General features: G+C 49.7%; 1 protein-coding gene and 1 long non-coding RNA gene across 2 annotated transcripts in view; one reads left to right on the plus strand and one right to left on the minus strand.

Moving 5' to 3' along the window:
• CACNG2 (calcium voltage-gated channel auxiliary subunit gamma 2) overlaps positions 1–25,625 on the plus strand; it is a 102,030-nt gene that overhangs the window by 68,827 nt on the left and 7,578 nt on the right. Inside the window, exon 2 of the mRNA XM_059681672.1 lies at positions 22,526–22,609. Coding sequence (XP_059537655.1) covers positions 22,526–22,609 — 84 coding nt within the window. The remainder of the gene's footprint in view (positions 1–22,525; positions 22,610–25,625) is intronic.
• Positions 1–25,625, minus strand: part of LOC132227033 (uncharacterized) — a 76,868-nt gene that overhangs the window by 14,448 nt on the left and 36,795 nt on the right. The window contains exon 3 of the long non-coding RNA XR_009451106.1: positions 17,664–17,800. This is a non-coding gene — a long non-coding RNA (uncharacterized LOC132227033). The remainder of the gene's footprint in view (positions 1–17,663; positions 17,801–25,625) is intronic.

The following is a 25,625-nucleotide window of genomic DNA, read 5'->3' on the forward strand; positions in this document are numbered from 1 at the left end:
GCGTTGATGATAATCTTTTCAAATCCACTTACGCATAACTGGCTTACACAGCGCTGTGAGGCTCCTGTGAGCACCATTTCAGTGCAAGAACTTGCCTCTGTGTTTACACAAAGCAATGGCCCCTCGTGACAGCATTGAACTTTGAACAGATTGACAACCATGTCCAGCTGCCACTGGAGTGGCAGGTATGTCCAGCTTTCAAGTGACAACCATCGGCCCTCGGGTTGAAAAATTTTATATTATAAAGACTAAACCCTCTTGCGGTCTGTGGCAATGGAAACTCAGACTCGTAGAGTATCACTTTCACTTCATAAATTATTTAGTAAATTGAGGCTGTGATTTTACGTCACGAAGAGTAGTATCCCTGGGCAGGAAATTTACTGCCTCCACTGTCACAGACTGAAGAGAACAGAAGTAGCTGTGGATGGCGGGCTCCCCTGAACTGAGGTCAAATGACAAGGTGGTGGCCCTCATGCATGAGGGTTTTGAGATAATTCACAGTGAAGACATCGGTAGACAAACAGAGTAATCACTTGGCACATATTGGCCAGGGCATGACGAACTCGAGAGAGGCTCCCGCAGAAAACATCCATCGCATGAAATCAATGTTGTTAATTTGAATTCGATCAGTATTGCAACTCTGTATTTCCTTGGTAATTTTGTTTATATTTTACAATCATATAAGTGCTTTAAATTGGGAGCATAAGAAATCTGTACCTAGCAATGTTTTTACCTTTTAAACATCAGAGTGTTTTTAAGGCTGTCATCCTGAAAGCCCTGAGAATCATGTACACTTCATGCACCCTACACCACTTAGGTTTGAGAAGCCCCAAAGCAGGGGGACGAGCATAGAATCGGAGGGGTGACGGAACTGAGTTTATATCCTGGCTCTGCCACGTGGCCGTGCCCAAGATCTTGGGCAACTCCCTATTAACCTCTCTCAGTTTCCTCATCGGAATGGGCCTCAGTTTCCTCATCTGAATTGGAATCATAACATTGGCATCAGAAGTCCACTGTGAGGATTTAAAAAGATGTTTTGAGGAAAGTTCCAGGCATGTAGTAGGCATTACATTATAAAGACTAAACTCTCTTGCAGTCTGTGGCAATGCAAATTCAGACTCCTAGACTATCACTTTCACTTCTTAAATTATTTAAATTGAAGTGAACTTCCTGTCCTTTTCTCTACATTTTACCCCCGAGTGCATGCCGCTCTGTTGTTCCTGGAGGACAGGCCAGGGAGAGCAGCCACGCCCACTGCCAGTGACCACCTTGCTGAGCCATGTCCATTCTCTCTCTTTCTGGTTCGTTTGGACCAGGGGCAGCCAAGCCCTGGTGGCCATCAGGAAGGCAGAGAGGTGGAGGGAGACGGAGCACATAGAGCTGCCACCTGTCTCCCCAGGAAGGGGAAAGCCAGGCACTCGTGTGAGGGCAGTCAGCAGACCTGGCAGCAACTCGGGGCAGCCTCTGCAGCCCGGGATGTGACAGAGGAGCAGCTGCCTCCGAGGGGCCCCTGCAGGCACACTTGGCTGCTTTCCTCTGGGTTCCACCCAGGCTCCAGCCCAGCTGAAGACACGGCCATATGGCAGCAGGCTCCTCTTTGGGAAGCAAAGGGAGGTCGGTCCTCCAGAGACCCAAGGGAGCAAAGTCACAGAGAAGAGGCTGGCAGTGTCCCCGGGCCCTGGAACCATCCTAAAGCCTCCAGGTATCACCAGCACACGACTCAGAAGTCACTACCCGCCCCTTCCCCTCTGCCCTCAACCTCTGCCTCCGGTGGCGTTTAGCCCCATAAAATCAGAGACAGTCATTCAGCACACATGTATTGGTCAGTCACTATGGCCGGGTAAACATGCTTATACTCTAGGCCAGAGGTCACCAACCTTTGGGACCTCACAGACCACCAGTGGTCCATGGACCACCGGTTGGTGACCGCTGCTCTAGACAGGCAGTTGAAACATGCAGGGCTCCTAAGTTTTAGACTGGAGGCTAACAGACCCTAGAATGTGGCAGGGGTTCGACATACGCTATCTCAATGAATCTTCTCAGAAATCCCCAACAGCAGGAGCCGTTCTCCCGTTCCACAGGTGAGCAAACAGCTCAGAGAGGGTAGGTAAGCAGAGGGCTAATAAAGACAGAGCTCCGTCCTTGCACTGTGATTCCCAAGCTCACATCCGTCCCACCACACCACACTGCCTTTTGAACTCAAGAGGGAAAGAGAGGCTGATGTTTTATGGCACACCTATTAGGTGCCAGGAATAGGGATGTGCCTAGATGTCGCCCTTTTGTCTTCATAATAAGCCTACAATGCAACTGCATGAAAAATACATAAGTTCGGAGATGGAATTCTAATCAGGGAGGATTTCAATAAAAATTCAATATTAAAATGACTCAACAAGAATAATTAGCATTTAAAGAGTTCTTAGTATGTGCCAGGCATTTCTCTAAGCATTTAACCAAACCAACGCCTTCACAGCAACTCAGTGAGGCCTAAACTTTTCTTATCTCCATATCACAGATGAGGAAACCAAGGCAACAAGAGGTTAAGTAATTCAAGGACATTGTCATTCGAAGGATACCAGATTTGGAGTCTTTTTTGGCAATGACTTTATTTTTTTGAGCCCTGGCTTAGAAAAATGGGAAATGAAAATTCCACCTACAGCTTAGGTACTTCTGAGGAATAAATGGGGGATGAGCATACATACGCTTTCTTACCTTTAAATGCAGGATGCCAGTAAGGTCTTTTAAAAAGAAACTGATGCCTGTTGTGACATTATTTCTTTAGACAGCAAAAGGCCAAAGCAGAACATGCAAAGATGTATTCACGTAATCCACAAGCATTTATTGAGCACCTGCTATGTGCCACACTGTTTTAAACACTGGGCTGCAACAGTGAACAGAGCAAAGCTCTGCCCTGTGGATCTCCCACTCCAGCAAGGGAGACACAGAGCAAACATACAGCAAATAAAAAGGCAAACGGACATTAGCTAGTGATTAAATAAGAAGAAAGGTAAATCCAGCTACGCGGGAACAGAGGACGATGGTCAGACGATTTTTGGTCAGAGACCTGAATGAAGTGAGAGATGCAGCCGTGTGGATAGGGCAAGAGTGGTGCAGGCAGGGAGCCTGAAAAGGCGGTGGGAGGGGGAGTGCTCAGTGTGTTTAAGGAGAAACTGGGAAGCCTGTGTGTCTGAAGTAGAGTGAATGGTAGAGAGTGACAGCCTGGTGTAGCAGTCTTCAGATTAAACCAGGGGCGGCTGTAGCTGATAGGCAAAAATGGGTACAGTGGGTGGCAATTCATGCCATTTTCCCATTGGTCTTCTCTGTGTGAGATTCCAGACAATCACCACAAACTTTGTGCTCAGTCTTTCCCTCCAAACCAATCTGATGGGGCCTTATATGCTGTAATGGGCAGATGGCTGCAAAAACATTCATTTAATTCATTCATTCCCCAGACAGTCACTGAGCACCTGGTGTAAGCCAAGGCCCTGTGGGTGGTGGGGATACACTGTGAATAAAACATATATAGTTCCTGCTCCAACTGGGGCATCTCTAGTGAGGGAGACAGGAAGTAAACCGAGTCATGAAGCCCCTTGCTGCCAGTCAGGCACTGCTCGAGGTGAGGGGAGGCACCCGAGGAGCTGGGAAAGGACAACCCCCTCTGCCTCCAGGCTCCGACGCGCCTCCCTCCCGTGCAGTAGGCCCAGGCCGTCTGTCAGTGCTGCTGATTCACATCACAGCTGGTAATGGGCAAATGAATCATCGCAAACCACAGAAAATCCCCCAACCTCATTTGAGTCAATAGTTGCAATCATTTCCCTCCACAAGCCTTTCACTAGCTACACTGACCCAGCAAAATTGATTGTGGCACCGTAGCTCCCACTACTTGTTGCTCCCACCACCTTGCCCACTCTCTGGGATAGGGCTGAGATGGTACGTGGGCACGACTGGAGACACAAGAAGGCAGGCAGGCTACCTTTTACCTAAGGACATGATGGTAAACCAGCAGCTCTTTAAGAGGCTAACACTCCAGCAGAGAAAACAGGCCCATGTGCCATCTCAATGAGGTGTGGGAAGTATTACCAAATGGGGGAGCGTGAGTGCAGTGGGAAACAGAAGAGGGGCCAGCCCATTGTTTGGGGTGATGTGGGGGAAGGAACAGGACTCCAAGGAAGCCTTCCTAGAGGAAATTATGCATAAACTGAGAGCTGAAGAGCCAATAGGAGGCATCCAGGGGGTGGGCGGAGGGGAGGGGGTTGTAGGGAAGTGGGGAAGGAAGTACACATGGAAAAGGTGGAAAAGTCGGAGAGAGGAGCCAGCACAGCAGATCGTAGGAGTCAGAGCAGCTCAGGATGGCTGAAGTGTGGCTTCTGAAGATAGATGAGACGGGGATCTGAACAGTAATTGTGATGGATCCTACAGAGCTTGCCAAAGGACCCTATCCTTTAGGAATGGGGGAGGGAAGGGGAGACGGGGACATTGAGCGTCTTTAAGCAGAGAAGAGGCAACCCAGATTTCACCTTTTGCGAATCACAATGGCTGCAGGGTGGGGAGTAGATCTGAAATGGGTAAGAGGGAGACAGGGGGGCCGCTGAGGTTGGAGGGTGTTCTAATAGCACAGGGCGGTTCAGTGGTGGTCTGGACCAAAGCTCAAATGGTTCAAGGCGTGTTAGAGAATTAGCGATGAGATGAGAGTGGGGATGGAGAGGTAGAAACCAAGGGTACTCCCGGATTTGCAGCTTGGGAAAGCAGCCGGATGAGTCGTGGTTTATTAAGAGAGAGTTTCTGGAAAGAGAGTGGGGGGAGTAGACAATAAGTTCAGGTTGAGGTCCAGGTATCTGTGGGATGTTCATAGGGAGATGTGAAAAGACAGGCCTGGGTTGGAGGCAAAGACTCGTGGATCATCAGTATGTAATGAAAATTAAAGCCAGGAGGAACTTATACAGAGTGAAAAGAGAAGAGGGCCAAGGGGAGAGCCCCCAGGACACCAAATTACAGGATAATCAGAGGAGGAACTTGCAAAGGCATCTTAAAATGAGCAGGAAGAAAACCAGGCCACAGGGTGAGAGGAGGGTCCCAGGCGCCAAGGGAAGAGGCACATCAGTGGACTAGAGTGCTCGGCTGGGTCAAATGATGCCAACAGGGCACGGCAGAGGCCAGCAAATATAGAAGATTCATTTGTGCAATGTTTCCCATAGGATGATCAAAAGACTGTATGTAGCCCCTGAGGTAACACACATACACACACACACACACACACACACACACACACACACACACAGTCAGGAGTGAAATTAATTTTGGGGAGGGTTGTGCACTAGACTCCTACATTAGAGTTCGACAATGCAATTAGTGTAGGAAAGGCTCTGGCAAGCCCTGTAGTAAGGAAGCCTGTTTAACCTCAGTTAACCCAGCATTCCCCCAACTCATTTGGTCATGGCTTTTAGGTGGCAGAGCTGGGATTTGAACCTAGACAGTCTGCGTCAGATAGTATACTCTTCAACTCCACATTCTACACGCTTTAAAACATCCCCCTGGTACTTGAACTTGGATTTCTGGAATCTGAATCTAAAGTGCTAACCTGGAACCACTCACATAATTTATGTTCGTTGATCTTCATAACAGCAGTTTGACATAGGTGTTATTAACCCCATTTACAGTGGAGGCTCAGAGTATTAGCATAGCTCATAGCAGGCAGCGCTGAGACTCTTGAATTCGGGGGTGGGGTAGGATCTGACTTCAGAGCTCATGCTGATGGTCTATAACCTCGTGCCATCAGACTGCTGTCATTTTTACAGGCTGTAATTGGGCAATAATCAGTATATGGCACAACTTCTCGGGCCTAGACCCTGACCAGGCAGAGTGGGTGCTGGCCATGGTGCTGGAACAGCATCCTGGAGACATGCGTGTCAGGTCCCATGTTAGTTGCTGGAATGGAGGAAATGGGGGTGTTGAGAAGATCCTGAAGGAGGGGTTGGCATGGCCAGGGCAGTAGAGAGAAGAGGAATTCGGGGTGCTTGGACAGCAGTCATATTTGGCAGTCAGTGTAGCTATACCGGCACATACCTGTGGAATGTCAGTGTTGGCTGGAATCAAAAACATGGCTGTTTAAATTTCTAACAGCCCTGATCTTCAATGCCCCTGGGTTCCCCTGTGCAGGGCTGGCCTCCTATTAGGAGTCCTAACCTGGCCTGGGGTCATGACCTTGAGCCTCAACTAGGTTAGATTCACATGCAGCATTTTACAGTCACATGCTGCAGCCCCAATCTGAGAAACTACAAGATTCCAAAGCACAGAATGGGCCCAGACCCTCCATCACTGCTGCCAGCGCTGCCAAAGGCAGTGCCCTTGAGCCAGAATCTGCAGGCCTCCAGGCTGGGAGGCGCCATCCCAGCCAGGCAGCCCCTCCACAGCGCTGGAGATACACACACACACACACACACACACACACACACACACTTACACATGCAAGACTCTGATGTAGCTCCTAATTAAAGGGCCTGCAGAGCCCTCTGTGCATTATGGATCTAATTAAGTTTTGACATCATATCAAATTGAATCCTTTTATTAAACATTTATCTTCAGATTCCAGAGTGTCACAACACCACATTGTTTTAAGTGACAGAAATGCAAACAGTGTTTGGCTTCCCAACAGCAACCAACGTGCTGCTCTTAGCGGCCAACGGTGGGCCAGAGGCGCCGGCAGGGCAGGTCTTTCCAGAGCCCAGAGCCCACTTGCTCTTCCTCAGTGGTTGGAAGAGGCCTTGTGGTCCCCTGAGAGCTTGCCTCCACCTCTTCCTCACACACCCATCAACTAACACAACCACCTCCTCCGCCCTGCTGACCTTGTCCTCCCCGAGCTGTCTGGATCAGCTGCACCGTCTCTCAGTAGTTTTCCTCATCCCTCAAGAACCCTTTTCCTCCTGGGATGGTGGTGGAGGGGCAGCAGTGGCCTGGCTGTCTCATCTGCTCCTCCTTCAGTACAGGCGGGCTTTAGGGGACCGGGGCTCACTGTGTCCAATTCTCCATCCTCCCCTCAGTGCCCCAGACTATGAAGCTTCAGAGCAAAGATTCTGACTTTTTCATCCTTATCTGCTTCCCTAGCAGAGTGCCTAGCACAGTGAAGGCTGCTGATGTGTTTTTAATCCATTGATCGATCATTAAACACCAAGTGCTGCCCTCAGCTTTATGGTTTTGAGAACTCTCTTTGCATTTTCCCCAAAGGACATCAAGTCCTCGGGAACTGATTCCTGCCGATGAGACTCATGGGAACCTCCGTTTCCATTTCTACAAGTGGCTTCGGAGGAAGGAACCTCTCCACTGAGGAGATGGACAATTCTGAGGAAACCACATGCTCTGAATGGGAGACGCCTGTCTTCCCACCTGGATGATCTTTTAAACACCTTGAAATTCTAAGACTCGCATTCTGATCATTCTCTTTTCTAGATATGACGAGGCCTGCCACTCTTGTTATCGTAACAAAGATAGTGATAATATATCATGTGTACTGAGAGCCTATAACATGCACCATTCTAAGAGCTTTACACATATATTAACTTAACCCTCACCAAAACTGGAATTTGGGGAAATGGGAAAATATTATCCCATTTTACAGCAAGAAAACTGAGGCTCAAAGTGGTTAAGCAACTTCCCCAAGGTACACATCCAGGTATTCTGATAGCATCTGTCTTGAGTTTCTATTTTTAAAAAGTAGTTAATATTTATCAAGCTCTATGAGCCTCCAGCCCCTCATCTGTAGAATGGCCATGAATAGAACTCACCCAAGGGATTGATGTGGTAGGTAAATCAGGGGAGATATGAAGTATGGGCACAGAGAGAATCTTTAAGAAATATCACAGTGCCTCACATGCCCTAAGAGAGAATAGAAGATATACGGCTCAATCCCTGTCCTCAATGCACACAGAACACTATTAGGAAAATGGCACATGAACTGGTGAAATCAGAAATAACAAGACAGGACGGCAATACAAGAACTGTCACGAGGCAGCTTGTGCTTAATTGCCAGATGAATGATCGTGGGGGTAAAAGCAGAGTTGAGAGGAGGCAGCTCTGAGCTGTAGGGAGCAGGGAGGGCTCCTTAAATCCTAGCTTCCAGGGGATGAAAGGCACCTCAGAACCACCTCCCAGAAATGCCCTCTTCAGCATCCTTAAAAGGCAGCAACCACCCTCTGCATGGACCCCGCCAGTGACAGGGAGCTCACTACCTTGGGAGGCAGACTGGAAAACCACAACACTCACCCAGGTACCAAGCTGACATCTCACTCTCCCCTTGACAGGGTCCAATTGAGGTGAGGTGCAAATTGAAGGCGGTGCTCGGTGCACCTGCACGACCCTGAGAGCAAGTGCCACCTTAAATTTGGACCTAGGCACCTTGGGAATGCTTGTAGAATTCCCACCCATGGCTCCTAGCTCTCCTAGCCCAGTGAAACAGGCATGTTTTAGACAGAAAAGAGGGGAGGCTTGGTTTGGCTAGAAGGGAAAGTGTGAGCAAAGGTGAGGAGCGGGGAATGGGCAAATGCTTTTCTGAGACCAGCGTAGCAGGGAGAGAAGAATCAAGAATCAAAGCAGATGAGGCGGGAAACCCGGGTCCAACTGGATGTAGCTGAGAATGTCTGGGTCTGAAGACATCTGCTCTCCGTGCTGCAGGCAATGGGAGTCTTGGAGACTTCTGAGTGAGCCAGTGTGTTTGGCTTGGAAACAAGAGTGTGGTTAGATGGATCCCCAGGCCTATGGATCCTGTCGCATGCAACACTTCCATCTGTGGGTCAGCGGTTTGGGTGGCATTTGACCACTTTGGCCTGGATCTCTGCCATGAAATTGAATGGGCCTAAGCAGATAAAAGGAATGAACCAAGGGGAGTTGGGGAAAAATCAATGTTCAGAAAGTTAAGGTGGATTTTGTGAAGCAGGAAAGGCCACTGGCATTTTTTTTCATTCCATCGATGAATCTGGGTGCAAATTGGAGACCTTCACGCCTGTAGCAGGAAGGAGTGTCCCTCAGAAGGTGAAGTCTGCAGGACACGTCCTGGCAGCCAGGCCTCGCGATCTCTGTGCGCGGAGTAGCAGAAGAGAAGCTATCCCTGTAGAGATGTTTGCTTCCCGAGCACTTACGATGTGACAGGCCTGGTGTCCACCCAGAATTATTTGTACATTATCTTGTTCATTTTTACAATAACCTTACTCCCATTTTACAAGGGAGAAGATCAAGCCTTAGAGAGGGAACGTGGCCTGACCAGGTCACACACCAGTGCAAGTTAGAGCAGCAACCCGTCCAGGGTTTGGAAAGTGCACGCACGGAGGGAGAGGTGTAAGTCTGGCATAGATTTGCTCACTGAAGGATGGCTGTGCTAACCGGCCTGCAGCTTTGCATGGCTGGGGGGGTGGGGGTGGGGGTGCAATTTACCAAATGGGTTTATTAGCTCTCATTTCATCTATTCAATTACACTATCAGAGAAGCAGCACTGGCCCATTTCCCCATTTTACAGATAAGTGATCTCAAGCGACTTCATATCCATCCACTTCTCTCCACCCCCACAGTCCCTGCCCTGCCAAGCCACCTCCAGCTCTCACCTGGACCACTCCTGTCAGTGTGACCAGGCAAGAGACCCTGGTGGCCTTGATGGGGCTCGTGGCTTCAGTCTTCCCCTCCAGTCTACTCCCCAATCGACCACCAGGGCCATCAACCTAAAGCACAAGTCTGGTCACATTAATCCTCTGCTTAAAACCCCTCGGTGGCTCCCCATGGCTCCTAAATTCATACTTTGAATGGCTTATTAGGCCCTAAATAATCTGATCACAGCTACTATCTGTCCCAACTGGTTATACACACACACACACACACACACACACACACACACACACACACACACACACACACATCCAGACCAAGCATCTGTCCAGAAAGACCCATGCTCTTGGCCTCAAGACCCCATTCTCTCTGTCTCTCTCTCCCCTCTTCCTCCTCTCTCTCTCCTACCCCCTCTCTCCCTCTGTCTCTCCATCTCTCTCTCTCATAACCCTTGCTCTTCTCCCTAGCACCTCCCTGCCCTCCCTTCATCTGCCAACTGCCAACTTCTACTTATCCTTTATGGCTCATCTAAGATGCAGCTTCTTCCAGGAAGCCTTCCTGGCAACTCACCACCACCCAGACTGAGCCATGCATCCCCCCACCCACCTCCAGTGTCCTGTGCTCTGCTGTAACAACAGGGCACAGGGTCACCTAGAGCCCCACTGTTAGGGGTCAAATCTCAGCTCCTTCGCTCACATTGGCAGTTAATCTGTAGATGCATTCCCTCACCTCTCTGTGCCTCCATTTCCACACCTTTGAAGTGGAAAAAACAATGAAAGGTGTTTAAGGATAAAATGTAATGTGCCCAGCCCAGTGCCTGGTTCATGCCAGCTTCCCTGAGGGGCCGCCCGCCACTACCCTGCCCTCCCGTTGTTTTCATTCTGCCTCATAGAAGTTAATTATTTGTCTAGGTGTCTCCTGGACTCATAGTTCTTGGGGACAGGGAATCCTGCTGCACTGATCCCCTCTCTGTGGTGGTGCCTAGCTCAACCACCACATCTAGTAGATCCTCGGTGAACTTGAGGACTAGCCGAAAGCCTGAATGAATCAAAAGTGAATGACGTGCCCTGGATCACATGGGTAATAAATGGCAGAAGGAGAGCTCAGAGACGAGCTCTCTCACTGAATGGCACGGCCATCTTTCCTCTCTACCACAGGCTTCTCAAGATGAATGTGGAGCTGTTGGCAGATGACAGTATTTATTCATTATCTGCCTGCTCCTGGGGCTCTGAGGTTGACATAGTCATTTGAACAGTCCTGTCTTGTAGGATCTAATCGTATCAGGTCCCCGTACTCCCTGGGCATGTCTCCACCAGGGAGCTCTCTTGACACGTCGGAGTGTGATCACCATTCTCTGGCTAGTCTGTGAGCTTTCTGAGGGCAGGGACTGCATGTGACCCATCTGTGCGCCCAGCCTGGGGCCCAGCAATGGGAAACAGCACCTACCACTGACTGAGCCCTTACGGGTGCCAGGAATTGTGCTAAGCCCTCTCGATGCAGTGCTTTATGCTATGCTCACAATCCTGTGAGGCAGGTCTTTCTGTCTCCCCATTTTACAGACAAGAAGACTGAGGATCAGAGAAGTTCACGGGGATACAAATCCAGGTCCCACCTCCAGACTCTGAAGCTAACCGCTGACCTTCCCTGCCTCTTTAGTAGGAGTTGAGTTAACTGAACTGTATTTTGGGAAGGTTCCTTCATAGCCTACTTCATGGAGTATGTTTTAGGTTAGCTTGTTACCTGTGCCAAGGGTCCTTAACCTCATGGGAACAGCCTCCAATCACACTGTGGTGTGAAGTGAACCTGAGGTTTTCCTGTCCCTGGGGCCTGCTCCAGTGTCAGCACTATGGGGGAGCTCGACTCAGAGCTCAAGGCTGTGATGACGGTGCCTTGAAGTTAAGAGCCCAGATCCTTCAAGTTCTCCGTCTTGGTGAGGTCAGGCCCCTATCAATCCACCAGCCCATGAGCACACCCCTCCCCGTGACGCCCAGATCCCCAGATGGGGGCCCTGACCACCATCTCCAGGGGCCTCCTCCATAATTTCTAAGTACCGACAATCCATAATTGTAGTTTGCTTATTGTCACTGGGATCTATTACATCCCTCCTGTCTGAGGTCAAACCCACCATCTTACACCCTTCCCAGCCCCCTTAGTCCAAGGCTGATGCACCTCACCTACGTCTCAGCAATGGCCCCACCTATGCCTCCCATATTCACGGCCACAGCTGGCACTGCATAGTAGAAAAGTCTACCCTGAACAAAGAGTTTGTGAGGAACATGGAGATACCTATTAATTCATTCAGTTATTCTATAGAAATGTAATGAGCACCTGTTAGATGCCAGCACTGAGGGTTCAATAAATTGTCTTCTTAAAAAGGTGATGATATGAAATACATATAAAAAGTCTTTTTAAAAATATATTTTTATTGATTTTAGGGAGAGGAAGGGAGAAGGATAGAGAGATAAACACATTGATCAGCTGCCTCCTGCACACCCCCTACTGGGGATCGAGCCCACAACCTGGGCATATGCCCTGACTGGGAATCTAACTAGTGGCCTCCTGGTCCATGAGCCACTGAGCCACACTGGCTGGGCAGAGACTATTTTAACATATATGATTATGTTTATTAGGATTAGGTTCAGCTACCATATTTTTTAAAACTAAAATTAAAAAGATGGTTTATTTCTCTCTCATCGCACAACTCTAGAGATCAGATGCCCAGGGCTGGTACGACTCCATGGTGGCGTGGTCCAGACGCCTTTACCTTATTCTATCATCATGCAGCTCTCCATTCTCAAGGTTTTGTCATGTTCCAAGATGGCACCGTGGACCTCCACAGTCCATATGCCAAGAGGAAAGAGCTGAGCAGGGGATGTCCCATGAAGGACATTTCTCAGAAGTTGCTCCCACCACTCCCACTTACATCCCATGGTCAGAACTTAGTCACATGGCCACTTCTAGCTGCAAGAGAGGCTGGGAACTAAAGCCTACATTCTAGGAAGCCACATAGCAGGCGAAACATGGGAAGATGTAGAGAGTAGGATATTAGGAAACAGCCAGCAGGCTCTGCCATAGTGAGGCATAGAGAATAACAAAAAATGAGTGCCTGTGCATTTGCCATCAGGCTAAGAAATGGAGCATCCCCAGTACATTACAGCCATCGTGTGCCCGCCCGCCACATCTCCTGCCCCCACCCAGGTCGGATCAACACCCTCTTGAGTCCTGTGTGTATCCTCGCCTTACTTGACTTTAACGTTTCACCACAATTGTAGGTATTTCTGAGCAATCTATGGTCTAGTTGTACAAGTTTTTTAACTTTGGGGAAATGGAACCATACCATATGCATTTTCCTGCACCTTGATTTTTTTATGTTCAACATTATGTTTGTGGAATTCACCTGTGCTGACATGTGTAGCTGTGGTCCACTCACCTCCACTGACCCCATTACAGTAATACCCTCCCAGGTATTATCATTCTCTGACAACAGAAGTGTGGGCTGTCCCCAGTGTTCGGCTGTTACAAGCAGCGCAGTGACAGACATTCTAGATTCATCTCCTTGTGCATATATGCAAGTGCTCTTCCAAAGCAAATTCCTAAGAGAAACTGCTGGGTGGTGGGGTCTACACACATTTTGATATTGTCAAATGGGCTTTTAATAAGAGAGGCACAGAATCTCCTGTGCCCTGGGGATTCTAATAGTTGACATAATGTTCATCTGTTTAGGAGGGGATGTGTAGTACACACACTTCCTGCCCACACACAGGTGCATGCACATGCGCACACACATACACACTGACTCATTCATTTGTCTGTTCAGTAAACATTTGTCATGTAGCCATTATCATTAATTACATAACACGCCATCAATATAACAATGAGTAAATGAACCCTCCTGTTTATAAGACACAGACCCACTTCGGAAACACTGGAATGTGCCTGTGAGCCTCTCAGAATCCAGGGCGATGTGGTCTGTTCAGGGAACTAAAAATCCTGCCCTTAAGGAGCTTACAGATTGCAGCCATTTGTTTCTAAACAATGATGCCAGGACGCAGAATGTGACCAGAACAGATACAAAGTGCTTGAAAGGCTCGCGAGCCAGCCCAGAGCATGGTCCATCAGGGCCCTGGAGTGTCGGCGCTGCCTGGGAACGGTGAGAAATGCAGACTCTCAGGCCCCAGCCCAGGCCACCTGAGTCAGAATCTGGCTTAACATGACCCCCAGCTGATTCCTGTGTTCATTACAATCCAGAAGCACTGCATGGGAGCTCTGGGAGGGAAAGAGTCTTTCTTGCTAAGGGCAATCAAGAAAGACCTCCTGAAAGAGGTGTCATTTGAAAAAGAAAGAGAAGGGAGAACTACATTCATTGAGTGCCTGCTCTGGGTTAGGAACACACTAGGGGCCTTCACTTCTGTCATCCCACTGAGTCCTCAGAATCACCTCGCAGGACAGAGATTAATACCCCTTTCTTACAGCTGAGGAATCTGAGGCACAGAGAGGTCGCATAACTTGCTCATGGCCACACAGCAGATAGCTAGCAGAGCCAGGCTTAGAAGCCAGATCTTTCTGAGTCTGAGCACAATCTCTTCCCCTGCATCACATGGGGGGAACTAAAGAAGTAGCTATGGAGACAAGAATGAGGACAGGGTACTACCGTATGAGCAAGTACTCACTGTGGGGTCAGGACTTCTGCGGGTGAGAGCTCGGGGCAAATGGAAAGGGCACACTTAGGGGAATGAAGAAGGCAGCCACAACAGGCTTCTTACCCCATTCTAACCCCACCCAGTGTCTGCACAGGCTCTAGCACATAGTAGGCATTCAAAACAATCCGGTGAATGGATGGATGAGCAAATGAACAATAGGCAAATGAGTGAACCACATAGGCTGTTGTTTCAAACCCTGCAGTGTCAGCACTGTCTGGGAGCTTGTGAGAAATGCAGACTCGTGCCAGCGCTGTGCCAGGGGGCTGGCGTTCCAGGAGGGATGAGCCAGGCATCGCTCATCAGCTCAGGGTCTCCTGAATCCCTGCCTTCAGGGAGGGCCCTGCCAGCAAAGCAAAGAGCCAGGAGTAGCAAAGGTTTAAAACACAGAGAAAGCAGCTCCCACCAAACCCTTCATTTGCTTCACTTAAAAAAATTACTGAGCCAGCCTCCATCTCGCGCCTCAGCCCTCCACCAGAGCCCCGCCACCCGCTGCTCCCATGCTGTTCCTACAACTCCTCAAGAAAAGTGGAAAACAGAACAGCTCCGTGCAGCCCCTAATGACCAGGTTTATGAAGAGCTTATTGAATTCAAAGACATGAGGCAGCAGTTGGTGTTGTGAGATATTAATGTGCTTTTTACAAAGCTGATGAAACCTCCTCTTAAACTACTTAATACCTGCAAGCTGAAATTTCCAGTGTGAGCCGGTCAATTCCTGGAGGCAGAGCTGCGGCAGCCGCAGGCACAGCCCGTGGCCTTTCTGTTCTGACTTGGCCTGAAGTCTCGCGGCTCTGGGGTTGGTGCAGTATTGCTGCCCTTCTGGGGTCGGGGTTCAGCAGAGACTTTTGTGCTTATTGGGCCCCTAGTTCATGGTGGGAGAGTCTCTCCTCACTCTCTCATCTTCCAAAAGCTCAAAGCCAATGTCTGTCGGGGGAGTGAGCAGTTCAGCCTGGACCACGGGCCCCTGCAGGATCTGGCCCCTATCCCCTCTCTAGCCACCTCCTGCCCTCCCCTCGCCCACCCTGCACTCTAAGTGGAAGCCATGTTTTTGGAAATCTCCAATCCCACTAGGATGTCATGTCTTTACACCAGCCGACCCCTCACAAGGGACAGCCCTTCATCCAGTGGTGTGCTGGTAGATGTCTAACAACTGGCTCTCTGGAGACTTTGAGTTGTACTATTTGCCAATTCCCACAGTGCAAATACTCCCACTGTGGCTGACTTCAAGCTTCTAATGTAAGTTAGGAAAAGACACCAACCATCGGCTCCCATGAGCCGGTACAGGCCAGCTCCAGCATCCACTACCTTCAGGCTTCCTCATGACCCTGACTCTGCTTTGGGGAACTTTCTCTGACACACACACACACACACACACACACACACACACACACCGAGTCTGTTCCTCCTGTGTGCCCAGCACTTCCCTGACTTTGCTCTTGCTGGTCCCTCTTCCTAGAATCCCTTCTCACCCTCCACTACTTCCTCACCACACCCCAACACACACACACACACACACACACCCCAACCTGCTTTTCCTAGCTAACTCCTTTTCCACCTTCGGCACCTTCTGTAGCAGCTCAGCCACCCCCCGCCTCAGGAGGCCTGTGTCAACACCCACACACTCACACACTCACATATGCACCTACTGTGTGCACCCAGACAGGCCCTGCTCTGTCACAACACATATCCTGCTACACCACAGCATCTGCCTTCTGTCCCCCACCATAGACTGCAAGTTCTGTGGGACAGAAAGCATATTTTTCCCTGTTTTTAGCAGGTTGCACGGAGAGTGTACATACAGTCAGCATTCCATAAATGTTAGCTGAACAACTCTGCTCCCATAAGGCTTGCACATCCCTCTAACACAGTATGTGAGACATTGCATTCTAGTAAATTATATTACACCCTGAACGTTCTATCTTTCCCTCCAGACTGTGTCCCTGATGGGAAGGGGTCAGGTAGATTTCCCTCCACCACCCCCAGGCCAGGCACTTAGCCCTTGGTCACCTTTTGGGGTGAGAGCCTGCTTGAGAATGAAGCCAACTGGGAGGAAAGCCAACACCAGATTTTTTTGAGCACCTGGATCCATCTGTGCCTGAAGCCATACAACCCCTGGGCTTGATGACCACCAGTCTAAAGGAAGTACAGCAGAACTCTAGGCTGGCATCAGGAAAACAAGAGTACAACACTCTCCACTGACTGTAGCGATGTCTATTGACAGGAAGGTTCTACCAAATTTAAATTCCACCAAAGGTGATTGAGTGACACTGGTACCACCTCCCTTCATGAGCCTCATCATCACATTAGTCAGACTGAGTCCAGGGCCACAGAGCTCCAAGTGCTCCTGGAGATCCCACTACATCCGGCTGACCCTCACAGCCCCATTGCCACCGTCAGCCTCAGAGACCATTGAGGCCAATCCCGTTATGGCCTGGGACTCAGGTGACCTCAGTCGTTCTCACTACTAATCATCTGTCCCTCAGCACTCTGTTCATCCCCTAATCTGACCCATCTGCAACCTCCCCAGCCTCCCAAGTTCTTGCCCTGGGCTCTCTGGAATTTTATCCCAATGTCAGCAGAACCACCCATACTCTCAACTTCTCTTCTTGCTCTGATGGAAGCCTGGCTCTCTCCCCTGCAACCACTTATGTGGGGGTGTTTCTTGGCCCACACTCCTGCTCCTCACTGCTATTTCCAGACCATTCCTCAGGCTCCTTCTCAAACTCCCTGCCTCTCTGAAAAATATCCTGGCTATCTCCATCTGACGTCCTAAGCCGCCATTCACTCCCGCACACCTTGTTCTGTGGGAAGGTAGTACTGCCTGCCTCATTCTCCAAGGCACTCCTGTAGGCAGTCCTCTTAGAGATTTCACAGTCAGGCAAACAGTGCCCCCAGCACACAGCCGCGCTCCCCGCCTCAGCCAGCAGATACTAGTCCTGCCTTGCTGGTCTGGCCACTGGTCCTTAAATACTGAAATCCTACTTATCACACCGATCAGCCCCAAGAAGTCTAGGGAAGAGGCTGGCTTCTCTGTTTGACAGGCAGAAGAGGGAGGGGCTGGAGCCGAAGCCCCATCTACTCTCCCTCCTCCCCAAAGAGGGGCAGAAGGGTGAGCTCTGAGCCTCAGGCCCTGCATCTCTACCAACCCCACGGCCCAGCCCAAGCACAAGCTCAAGGGCCCAAGCAGAGCAGACCCTTCCTGCTGCCCTGAGTGACAGGCCAAGCTGTGCTCACACTACTGCTGTGAGAGCACCACTTCTGAGGTTTCGGCCCTCCCCCTCACCACCATCAATCCCGCCTGCTGGGCTGCCGAGGATGGAGGGCCATTTTCGCAGTCCTCCGACCAGAGTGGGAGAAAACTCAGTACTAAGATTCAGTACTCACTGAGACGGAATGACTCGTGCTGCAGCAGAGAAGGGCCAGGAGCATCTGGTGTGGTTCCCTGTGTCAAATCGTGGTCCAGACAGGGCCGTCATTTAGCTTGTAAGAGCCTCATCATCAAAAGATCACACCAATAATTTCTAAAAACCAACCGATAATTTGGGGCGTATTAGGATAATGTGATGAATCATTTGCACTTCAACTGTTAACTTAGTAAGCAGTTTTGTAATATATACTCCATGTGCATAGAAAATGAAAACGAACTGTAGCTTTGTCTTATATGTTCATTTGGATGCCCTTTCCAGTTGCTAAATACTTTGAATGTCACCCCTACCTTCTTGCAACCTGAACCACCCAGTTCATGGGTTTACACTTGGCCCTGAGATTACCAATAACCACACTCCACAATCTCAGTCTTTTGCGTCCGCTCTTGAACTCCCAGGCCCATCCTTTCAGCTCACTCCCAAGAGCCCCTGACTCTAACAACTCTCTGACCACCACCACCCCCCCGCCCAGCTGCCAATGCATTGGCGCCCATCTTTCCACTGCCCTATTTACCCAGCTTCGGGCCTGTCCGTTTTCATAATCACTCCCTCCCCTTCTTGCACTCTCCTCACAGACCCCCGTCCTGGTTAAAGGCAACCCTCCAACTAGATAAATTGCAGCGGCATGCTTAAATGTGGCCTGAGAAAACCACAGGATCTCAAGAGGGACCTTGAGGCCATCGACATACATACTTCATGTCTCAAGTCTGGTCCACTCTCCCTTTCTCGTGGAGAAAAATTTGACTCCCTTCCTCCTTCCTTGAATCTCCAACCCTGCCGCCCCTTCTAATTCTCAGTTGATGGTCCTGCTTCCCATTCCATCAATAAAATAGAAGCAACCAGAAGAGAAGTGTCACAAGTTCCCACCATGTCTACCCACATGTGTCTCCTGCCCTCCTGGTGCAGGGAACAGGCCATCATCCACCCCATCAAAGGCCACCCTTGTACTTGTGTCCTGGACCTCATTCCCCCCTCACATTGCTTATACATTGCTCCCTCCTTTTTCTGGGCCAATTCTTTCCTCTACTGGAACATTCTCACCAGCATCACTCGTGCCTTAACATCTCCCCCAACACAAACTAGCCAGCAGGGTGGTAGATATCTCACTGGGAGGTAGAGGGAAGGAGGCAACAAAGGATGTGGTGGGGGCTCAGGCAGTCAGACCAGCATGTGCAAAGATCCTGTGGTAGGAAGGAGCATGCAAGAAGGAAGGCCCAGATAGCATGTGCACAGAGAGGGGAGGACAGAGGCTGCTGAGCTTTCTCCTAAGAGCACGGAGAAGCTATTGTGTATTTTAAGCTGGAGATGGCCTGATCAGATTGGCATTTTCCAAGGACCAGTCTGATAACTGTAGAGAGGGATAAGAGTGGGTGCAAAATGACCAGTGGGGGACTTATTGCAGTCCTCCAGGGAAGCAGGGAAGGTGGTCTGGCAGTGGGTGATACTGTCGATGGAAAGCAATCAATGAGTTTGAGAGATACTGAGAAGCTAATACAGCAGGATGTCATGAACCTGCAGTGAGGAGGAGGAGATGTCAGCGATGATGGCTGGGCTCAAACTTGCACCAGGAAGCAATGGAGAGGTATTCGCTGAGCTAGTTGGTGCCTCCGGAAGACCAGGCTTGAGGGAAAGATCATAGTTCAGGTTTGGACCTGCTGAGCATACGATGCCTTTAAGACATCCACCAGGAGACATCAAATAAGCAGTTGACTGTCCAGGTCTGGGCCTCCCAGGAGAGGTCCGTGCAGCTGATTATTTCACACAGCCTCCCAACAAGCTTCTCTTCGCCCTTCTTCTGTGCTCAGCACTGTGCTAGGAGCCAACAGTCAGTCAAAGATGGCTGAGGCACAGGCCTGTGCAGAGGGCAGCCAGGCTGCGTGGGGAGCAGATGCGGCCATGCACCTTTACAAGAGGGGTGTGGAGGCTCCGCCTGCGAGCCCTTGGCTTGGGGTTGAGCACTGTCCCCCATCTGTTAGGAGACTTGGGGCATGTCAGGACCATTCTCCACACCTCACCTCCTGCAGGCTTCCTTATGAAGAAAGACGCCTGGCCTAGAGTTGGCGCTGATGAAATATTTGTCAGATTGAATTGAGAGAAAATGAAAGTGCTTTGCAAAATGCTTTTCAAACACACTGATTTGTAATTTTAACACTAGGGAGGATAGTATATCCTCTTAGCAGCTGGTATAGAAACACTTCTCAGGAGAGTGGGGGGTGTGGCTGGGAAGGGAGAGAAACTGCTGGGGGGTTTGAGGCCTCCTGTTAACCACGTGTACGCCATAAGCGTCTATAGATGCAAGCGGTGGACCTTTTTTAATTAAATTCAAAATATCGTGGCAGTTAACTGGTTAATGAACCAAGATGCACGAGGGCAGGGCAGGTGTGCTCCAAGGACAGAGAAGCGGGGAGACAACAGGTCGGGAGAAGGGAGCAAGGAGAGGGACTGCCCAGACACTCAGAGAGGAGACCTGCCCTTGGGAGCATTTGGGTGAAACTCTGTGCTCTTGGGACCCTACAAAGCTTCCGTCAAGTTGCCAGAAATCTCGAAATGCTTTAGGGCAGTGGTTCTCAACCTTCCTCATGCCGCGACCCTTTAATACAGTTCCTCATGTTGTGGTGACCCGCAACCATAAAATTATTTTCGTTGCTACTTCATAACTGTAATTTTGCTACTGTTATGAATTGTCGTGTAAATATCTGATACGCAGGATGTATCTTCATTGTTACAAATTGAACATAATTAAAGCATAGTGATTAATCACAAAAACAATATGTAATCATATATGTGTTTTCTGATGGTCTTAGGTGACCCCTGTGAAAGGGTCGTTCGACCCCCAAAGGGGTCGCGACCCACAGTTTGAGAACCGCTGCTTTAGGGAATGGTTTTTCTTGCAGAAGTCGGGAAAGGAGGTGAATTTGGTACAGAGACAGTGAATGGGAGGTGAGGAGGGTCAACCATATAACAATAGCTAGAAATACATAAAATGCTTATTTCATGTAAGTATACCCGCGTCCTATAGATGCAGGTGTATGTAATATACACGGGTCTGTGTTACAATGCTTTAAAATTCATAACCAATTTCCACAGCATACAATAAAGCCTTCTTTATGGGATGTGCCACTCAGAGTTCTCTAGGAAAATAAATTGCTAGCATGTACTGAGGACTTATTAATTAGGTTATATTAGCTACTGTCACAGAAAAATCCCCAATGTCAGTGGCTGAATATAGTCCAAAACATTTCTCTCTCACAGCAATGCCCTCGAGCACGTTCACTAATGTGCCAGGCGCTGTTCTGAGCACTTTATACATGTCAGCTCATCTAATCCCCATGACTAGCTGTGAAGGCAGAATTCCTATGATCTCTACTTTCAGGTGAGGAAACTGAGGCATGTCAGTGAGGCTGAACCTGCCTCTCACCCCTGCACCGTATCTCCTAGCCTCTCACCCCTGCATATCTCCCAGCCTCTCACCCCTACACCTTATCTATCTCCCAGCCTCTCACCCCTACACCTTATCTACCTCCCAGCCTCTCACCCCTACACCTTATCTATCTCCCAGCCTCTCACCCCTACACCTTATCTACCTCCCAGCCTCTCACCCCTACACCTTATCTACCTCCCAGCTTCTCACCCCTACACCTTATCTACCTCCCAGCCTCTCACCCCTACACCTTATCTATCTCCCAGCCTCTCACCCCTGCACTGTATCTCCCAGCCTCTCACCCCTACACCGTATCTCCCAGCCTCTCACCCCTATACCGTATCTCCCAGCCTCTCACCCCTTCACCTTATCTATCTCCCAGCCTCTCACCCCTATACCGTATCTCCCAGCCTCTCACCCCTACACCGTATCTCCCAGCCTCTCACCCCTACACCGTATCTCCCAGCATAGGGAAAGTTAGCCAACACTTGTTGTACCTATGCTGGTGCTGGGGACACAGAAGTCCCTGCTGTCATGAAGTGGACATGGTTGTATATTCTGTTCTGCGCATCTGTCTTTATGGAGACTGCATTGCAGTTCACTCGTTCACTTAGTGACTGTTGGTGGCACCTGCTGTGGCACTGGGCTGGGGTTTTCACCGGAGCCAGTTCTCACCTTCTCACTGAGCAAATATTTAGTCAAAAGCCCTGATTCCATCATTTCCTGGCACAAGTACTTATTAATTTAGCCTCCCTGAGCCTCAGTTTCTTCATCTGTAAAATGGGGATGAAAATACCCCCTCAGAGGCCTGTGGTAGAGCAGAATGAGTCTAGTCCAAAAGCCTGGCAGAGGGCCCAGCTTCCCCCCACCCACCCCCACCCCCGTGGGGGCTCACCCGCTGGATTTCAGAGCTGTTGGTGGCCGGGTGCCATGAATTTCATGCCCTGCAGATGGGATGGCGCTTTGCAAGTTTATCCAAAGTGCTGTGGGAATGTTTGTCAGCATCAGTTTAGGGTTTGTCTTCTTTGGAAAACTATCTGCTTTCTCTCCTGCAAACTGTGGGGTGACTGTGGGGGAGCTAGGGCACAGAGGTGACCACACCGGTTCATCATTCATGGCTTCCTCTGTGGCAGTCCCCAGCCCCGAATCAAACCTCCACCACCCGCCAAGCTTCAGCTAATCCTCAGAAGCCTCCGTGGACGGCTGGGTTTTGAAGTCTTAGGCCTTAGATCCTCTCCCCAGCACTGCGTGTTTTGATTCACCCGGAGGATGTCCACACAGACAAAGCAATACCTCCCTTCCAGAGTGAGAGAGAGGCTGGGCCAGCTTCAGAAGAGGCCAGCGGTCTGAACCCCAGAAACTATGATGTCTCATGTGTCCTTTCTCCTCTTGTTTTCCAGGGAACTTCAAAGGTCTCTGCAAGCAAATTGATCACTTCCCAGAGGATACAGATTATGAAGCTGACACAGCAGAATATTTCCTCCGTGAGTGCAAGCCATTTCTATCTCCTTCATGGGGATGGGTTCTGCCCTCCAGCCTTTAGAGCAGTGGTTCTCAACCTTCCTAATGACGCGACCCTTTAATACAGTTCCTCATGTTGTGGTAACCCCCAATTTCATTGTTACAAATTGAACATAATTAAAGCGTAGTGATTAATCACAAAAACAATACGTAATCATATCTGTGTTTTCCGATGGTCTTAGGCAACCCCAGTGAAAGGGTCGTTCGAACCCAAAAGGGGTTGCGACCCACAGGTTCAGAACCGCTGCTTTAGAGCACAAACACCAGGACTATCTAGAGGTCCCTGTCTCAGCAGAGGGCCTGCCTCCTTCCCTCCTGTCCGGAGACCAAACCTTCATGCATGCTGTTCCCTCTGCCTGCAGCACCTTCCCTTCCCTTCTTTGTCTGACAAACTCCAACTTGCCCACCAGGTCTCAGCTGAAACATCACCTGTTCCAGGAAGTCATCCATGCCCCCTGAACAGATTCCCAGAGCACAGCACTTTTATTAAGCTATAGAGTCCTTGTCTGTTTGAGCAACCATCTCCCTCACCGTCCTACCAACGCTACTAGCCAGGGCTCTTCCCATCTTGTTTGCATTATATGGTTAGCCCAGGGCCCTCAGTAAATATTTCTTAAATAACTGAATGAAGACACTCACCAGGCAGTGCCAGATTAGAACTTCTACTGAAACATTGTGAGATTTTTATTTTCTTTCCCCACAAGTCAAGTCAAAGTTAAATCCTGATGTAATAGCTGCGATCTTAAGTCCACCTGACACATATTAGCAAGAGAAAGCCTTTGAGTCCCCAAAAAAGGTTCTCAAGAATCGGCCAAAACTAACAAGATGAAATGTTCCCTGAGAAATGGATTTCCAGGAGAGGGGCTGAGGGTCCTTGACGCCCGGGATAGCAAAGCCACTGAGCAGAAGTGGCTGAAGGCTCGGCTGGGGCTCCTGGGCCTGCCTTCCCACCATCCTTCCTCCCAGGAACTGCCCCGCTCCACCCCTCCCCTGAGGAGAGGGGTTAGCATTACTCTCGGATTACTTTTATGAAAAATGTAGGAGGCATTTTATTTTATGGATCACCCATCTCTTTCAATAATTACTCCTCACATCAAAGCCAATCTCAGGTCAGCCTGGAATTGGGTTTTGCTGAGAAGCCACAGAACATGACGTCAGCCAGGCAGCTGGGAAGAGGAAGGAAGGGAACATGATGCAATTTATAGATTTCTTTTTAAATGAGGGAGAATATCTTACAATGCTCGTCATTTATTTTTATGAAGTCCTGCAAGATGCTGCTCATAAATGGAATTCCTGAAGGGCCATTTGGTTGTGTTCCCTGTTATCATGTCTGGGGCCCCCGAAGGCGTCTGGCCATAGTGAGAAGGCTGATTGAACACCGCCCATGTGCTAACCCTGTGCTCAGGGCTGAGATCCAGAGGAATGAATGAGACAGGCTGTGGCCCTGGGGAGGTCACGTTGGGAGGACCCTCAGGGAAACAGCTGGACTGGGAGACCCGCACGCAGAGATGCATCCTGCACACAGAGGTGGAAGGGGGCAAAGCTGACCCCCACAGCACAGCCCCAATGGTCGAGCATGGCTAGATGCCAAGTGCTTGCAGCAGGAACTCTGTCTCATTCTTTGCTGTGCCTTTAACAGCTTCTGGAATATAGTAGATGCTCCATCAATGCTGCTTGTTAAATAAAGGAACGCTAATAGGATTCTTCAGTGACTTTCCCTTACCTACTCCATACCTTCATTTCCTAATTCTTAAAGAGAGAAGAGCTTCAAGTGTTGGGTTCATGCTGGTGTCCCTGGACAAAAGACTTGAACGTATATTAGCGGCGCAGGGTCCAAGGATCTGAATTGACTAAATGCAGCAATATTTTTAAGCATTTAGAATAGGAGGTCGGCAAACTTTTTCTGCAAAAGGACAGATAGTAAATACATTAGGCTTTGCAGACTGTACAATCTGTCCCAACTACTCAACTAACCTTGGAGCACAAAAGAGGCAGAGACAAAACGGAAGGAAATGAAACAACTTTATTTACAGAAACAGACAGCGGCTACATGCAGCGTAGTTTGCTGACCCCTGACCTATAATATGCTAATCTTGGGCTAGACAAGAAAAGTAACTGTTTAACCTGGAAGATGTGAGTTCCTATCATTCTCTGTTAAGCTCTAACCTGGTTGGCGAGAGCATCTAAAAGACAGGGATCATTCTTAAAGGATCCTCTGCCCCAACCTGCATGTCATGATTTGTTACGGATTCTTCGCCCTGCCCCTTGGACCATGAACAGCGACTCCTCTGAGTAGCTGCAAATAGACAGTTCGCTCCGCCCCTCACCCAGCTGGAGATGTTTGCTGAATGAGTAAATGAGAACCCACCCTTCCTAGGGCCCCTTGGCACATTCACCCGCTTCCCAGAATGAGGACAGAGGTGGAGGCAGGGTCTCAAGCTGAGGCAAAGCCACCCTTCCCAGCCTCAGAGGCCCCCCTCCCTTTTTCCCCTTCTCTGCCCCCCTATGCTGGGCCCACCAGGCACCGAGGGGTCTCCTAGGTACCTCAGCATGGGAAGTGTGGGGAATACCAGGGGTCAAGGTCTGAGCTTGTGATATAGAGGGAAAGGACCTGAATTCAAGGTGAGGTCTGCTCTGTGGCCTTGGGCACGTTACACAACTTCTCTGAGCCTGGATGAATACCAGTCCCCGGGAGGGACGCTGAGGAGCGATGAGACAAAGGCTAGGATGGTGCTTTGTTAGAGCGTCCCCGCTGCCCATGGAACATGAGAGAAGTCCATCACCCCGCTTCAGGTTAGAGCAGTGGTCGGCAAACTGCAGCTCGGCAAACCGCAGCTCGCACGCCACATGCGGCTCTTTGGCCCCTTCAGTGTGGCTCTTCCACAAAATACCAACTTCTGCACGTGGGCCATGAAGTTTCAATCGCACTGTACGTGCGCGCCTGCACGTGGTATTTTGTGGAAGAGCCACGCTGAAGGG

This window comes from Myotis daubentonii, chromosome 2 (genome assembly GCF_963259705.1).
Source record: "Myotis daubentonii chromosome 2, mMyoDau2.1, whole genome shotgun sequence".
Classification (NCBI taxonomy): domain Eukaryota; kingdom Metazoa; phylum Chordata; class Mammalia; order Chiroptera; family Vespertilionidae; genus Myotis; species Myotis daubentonii.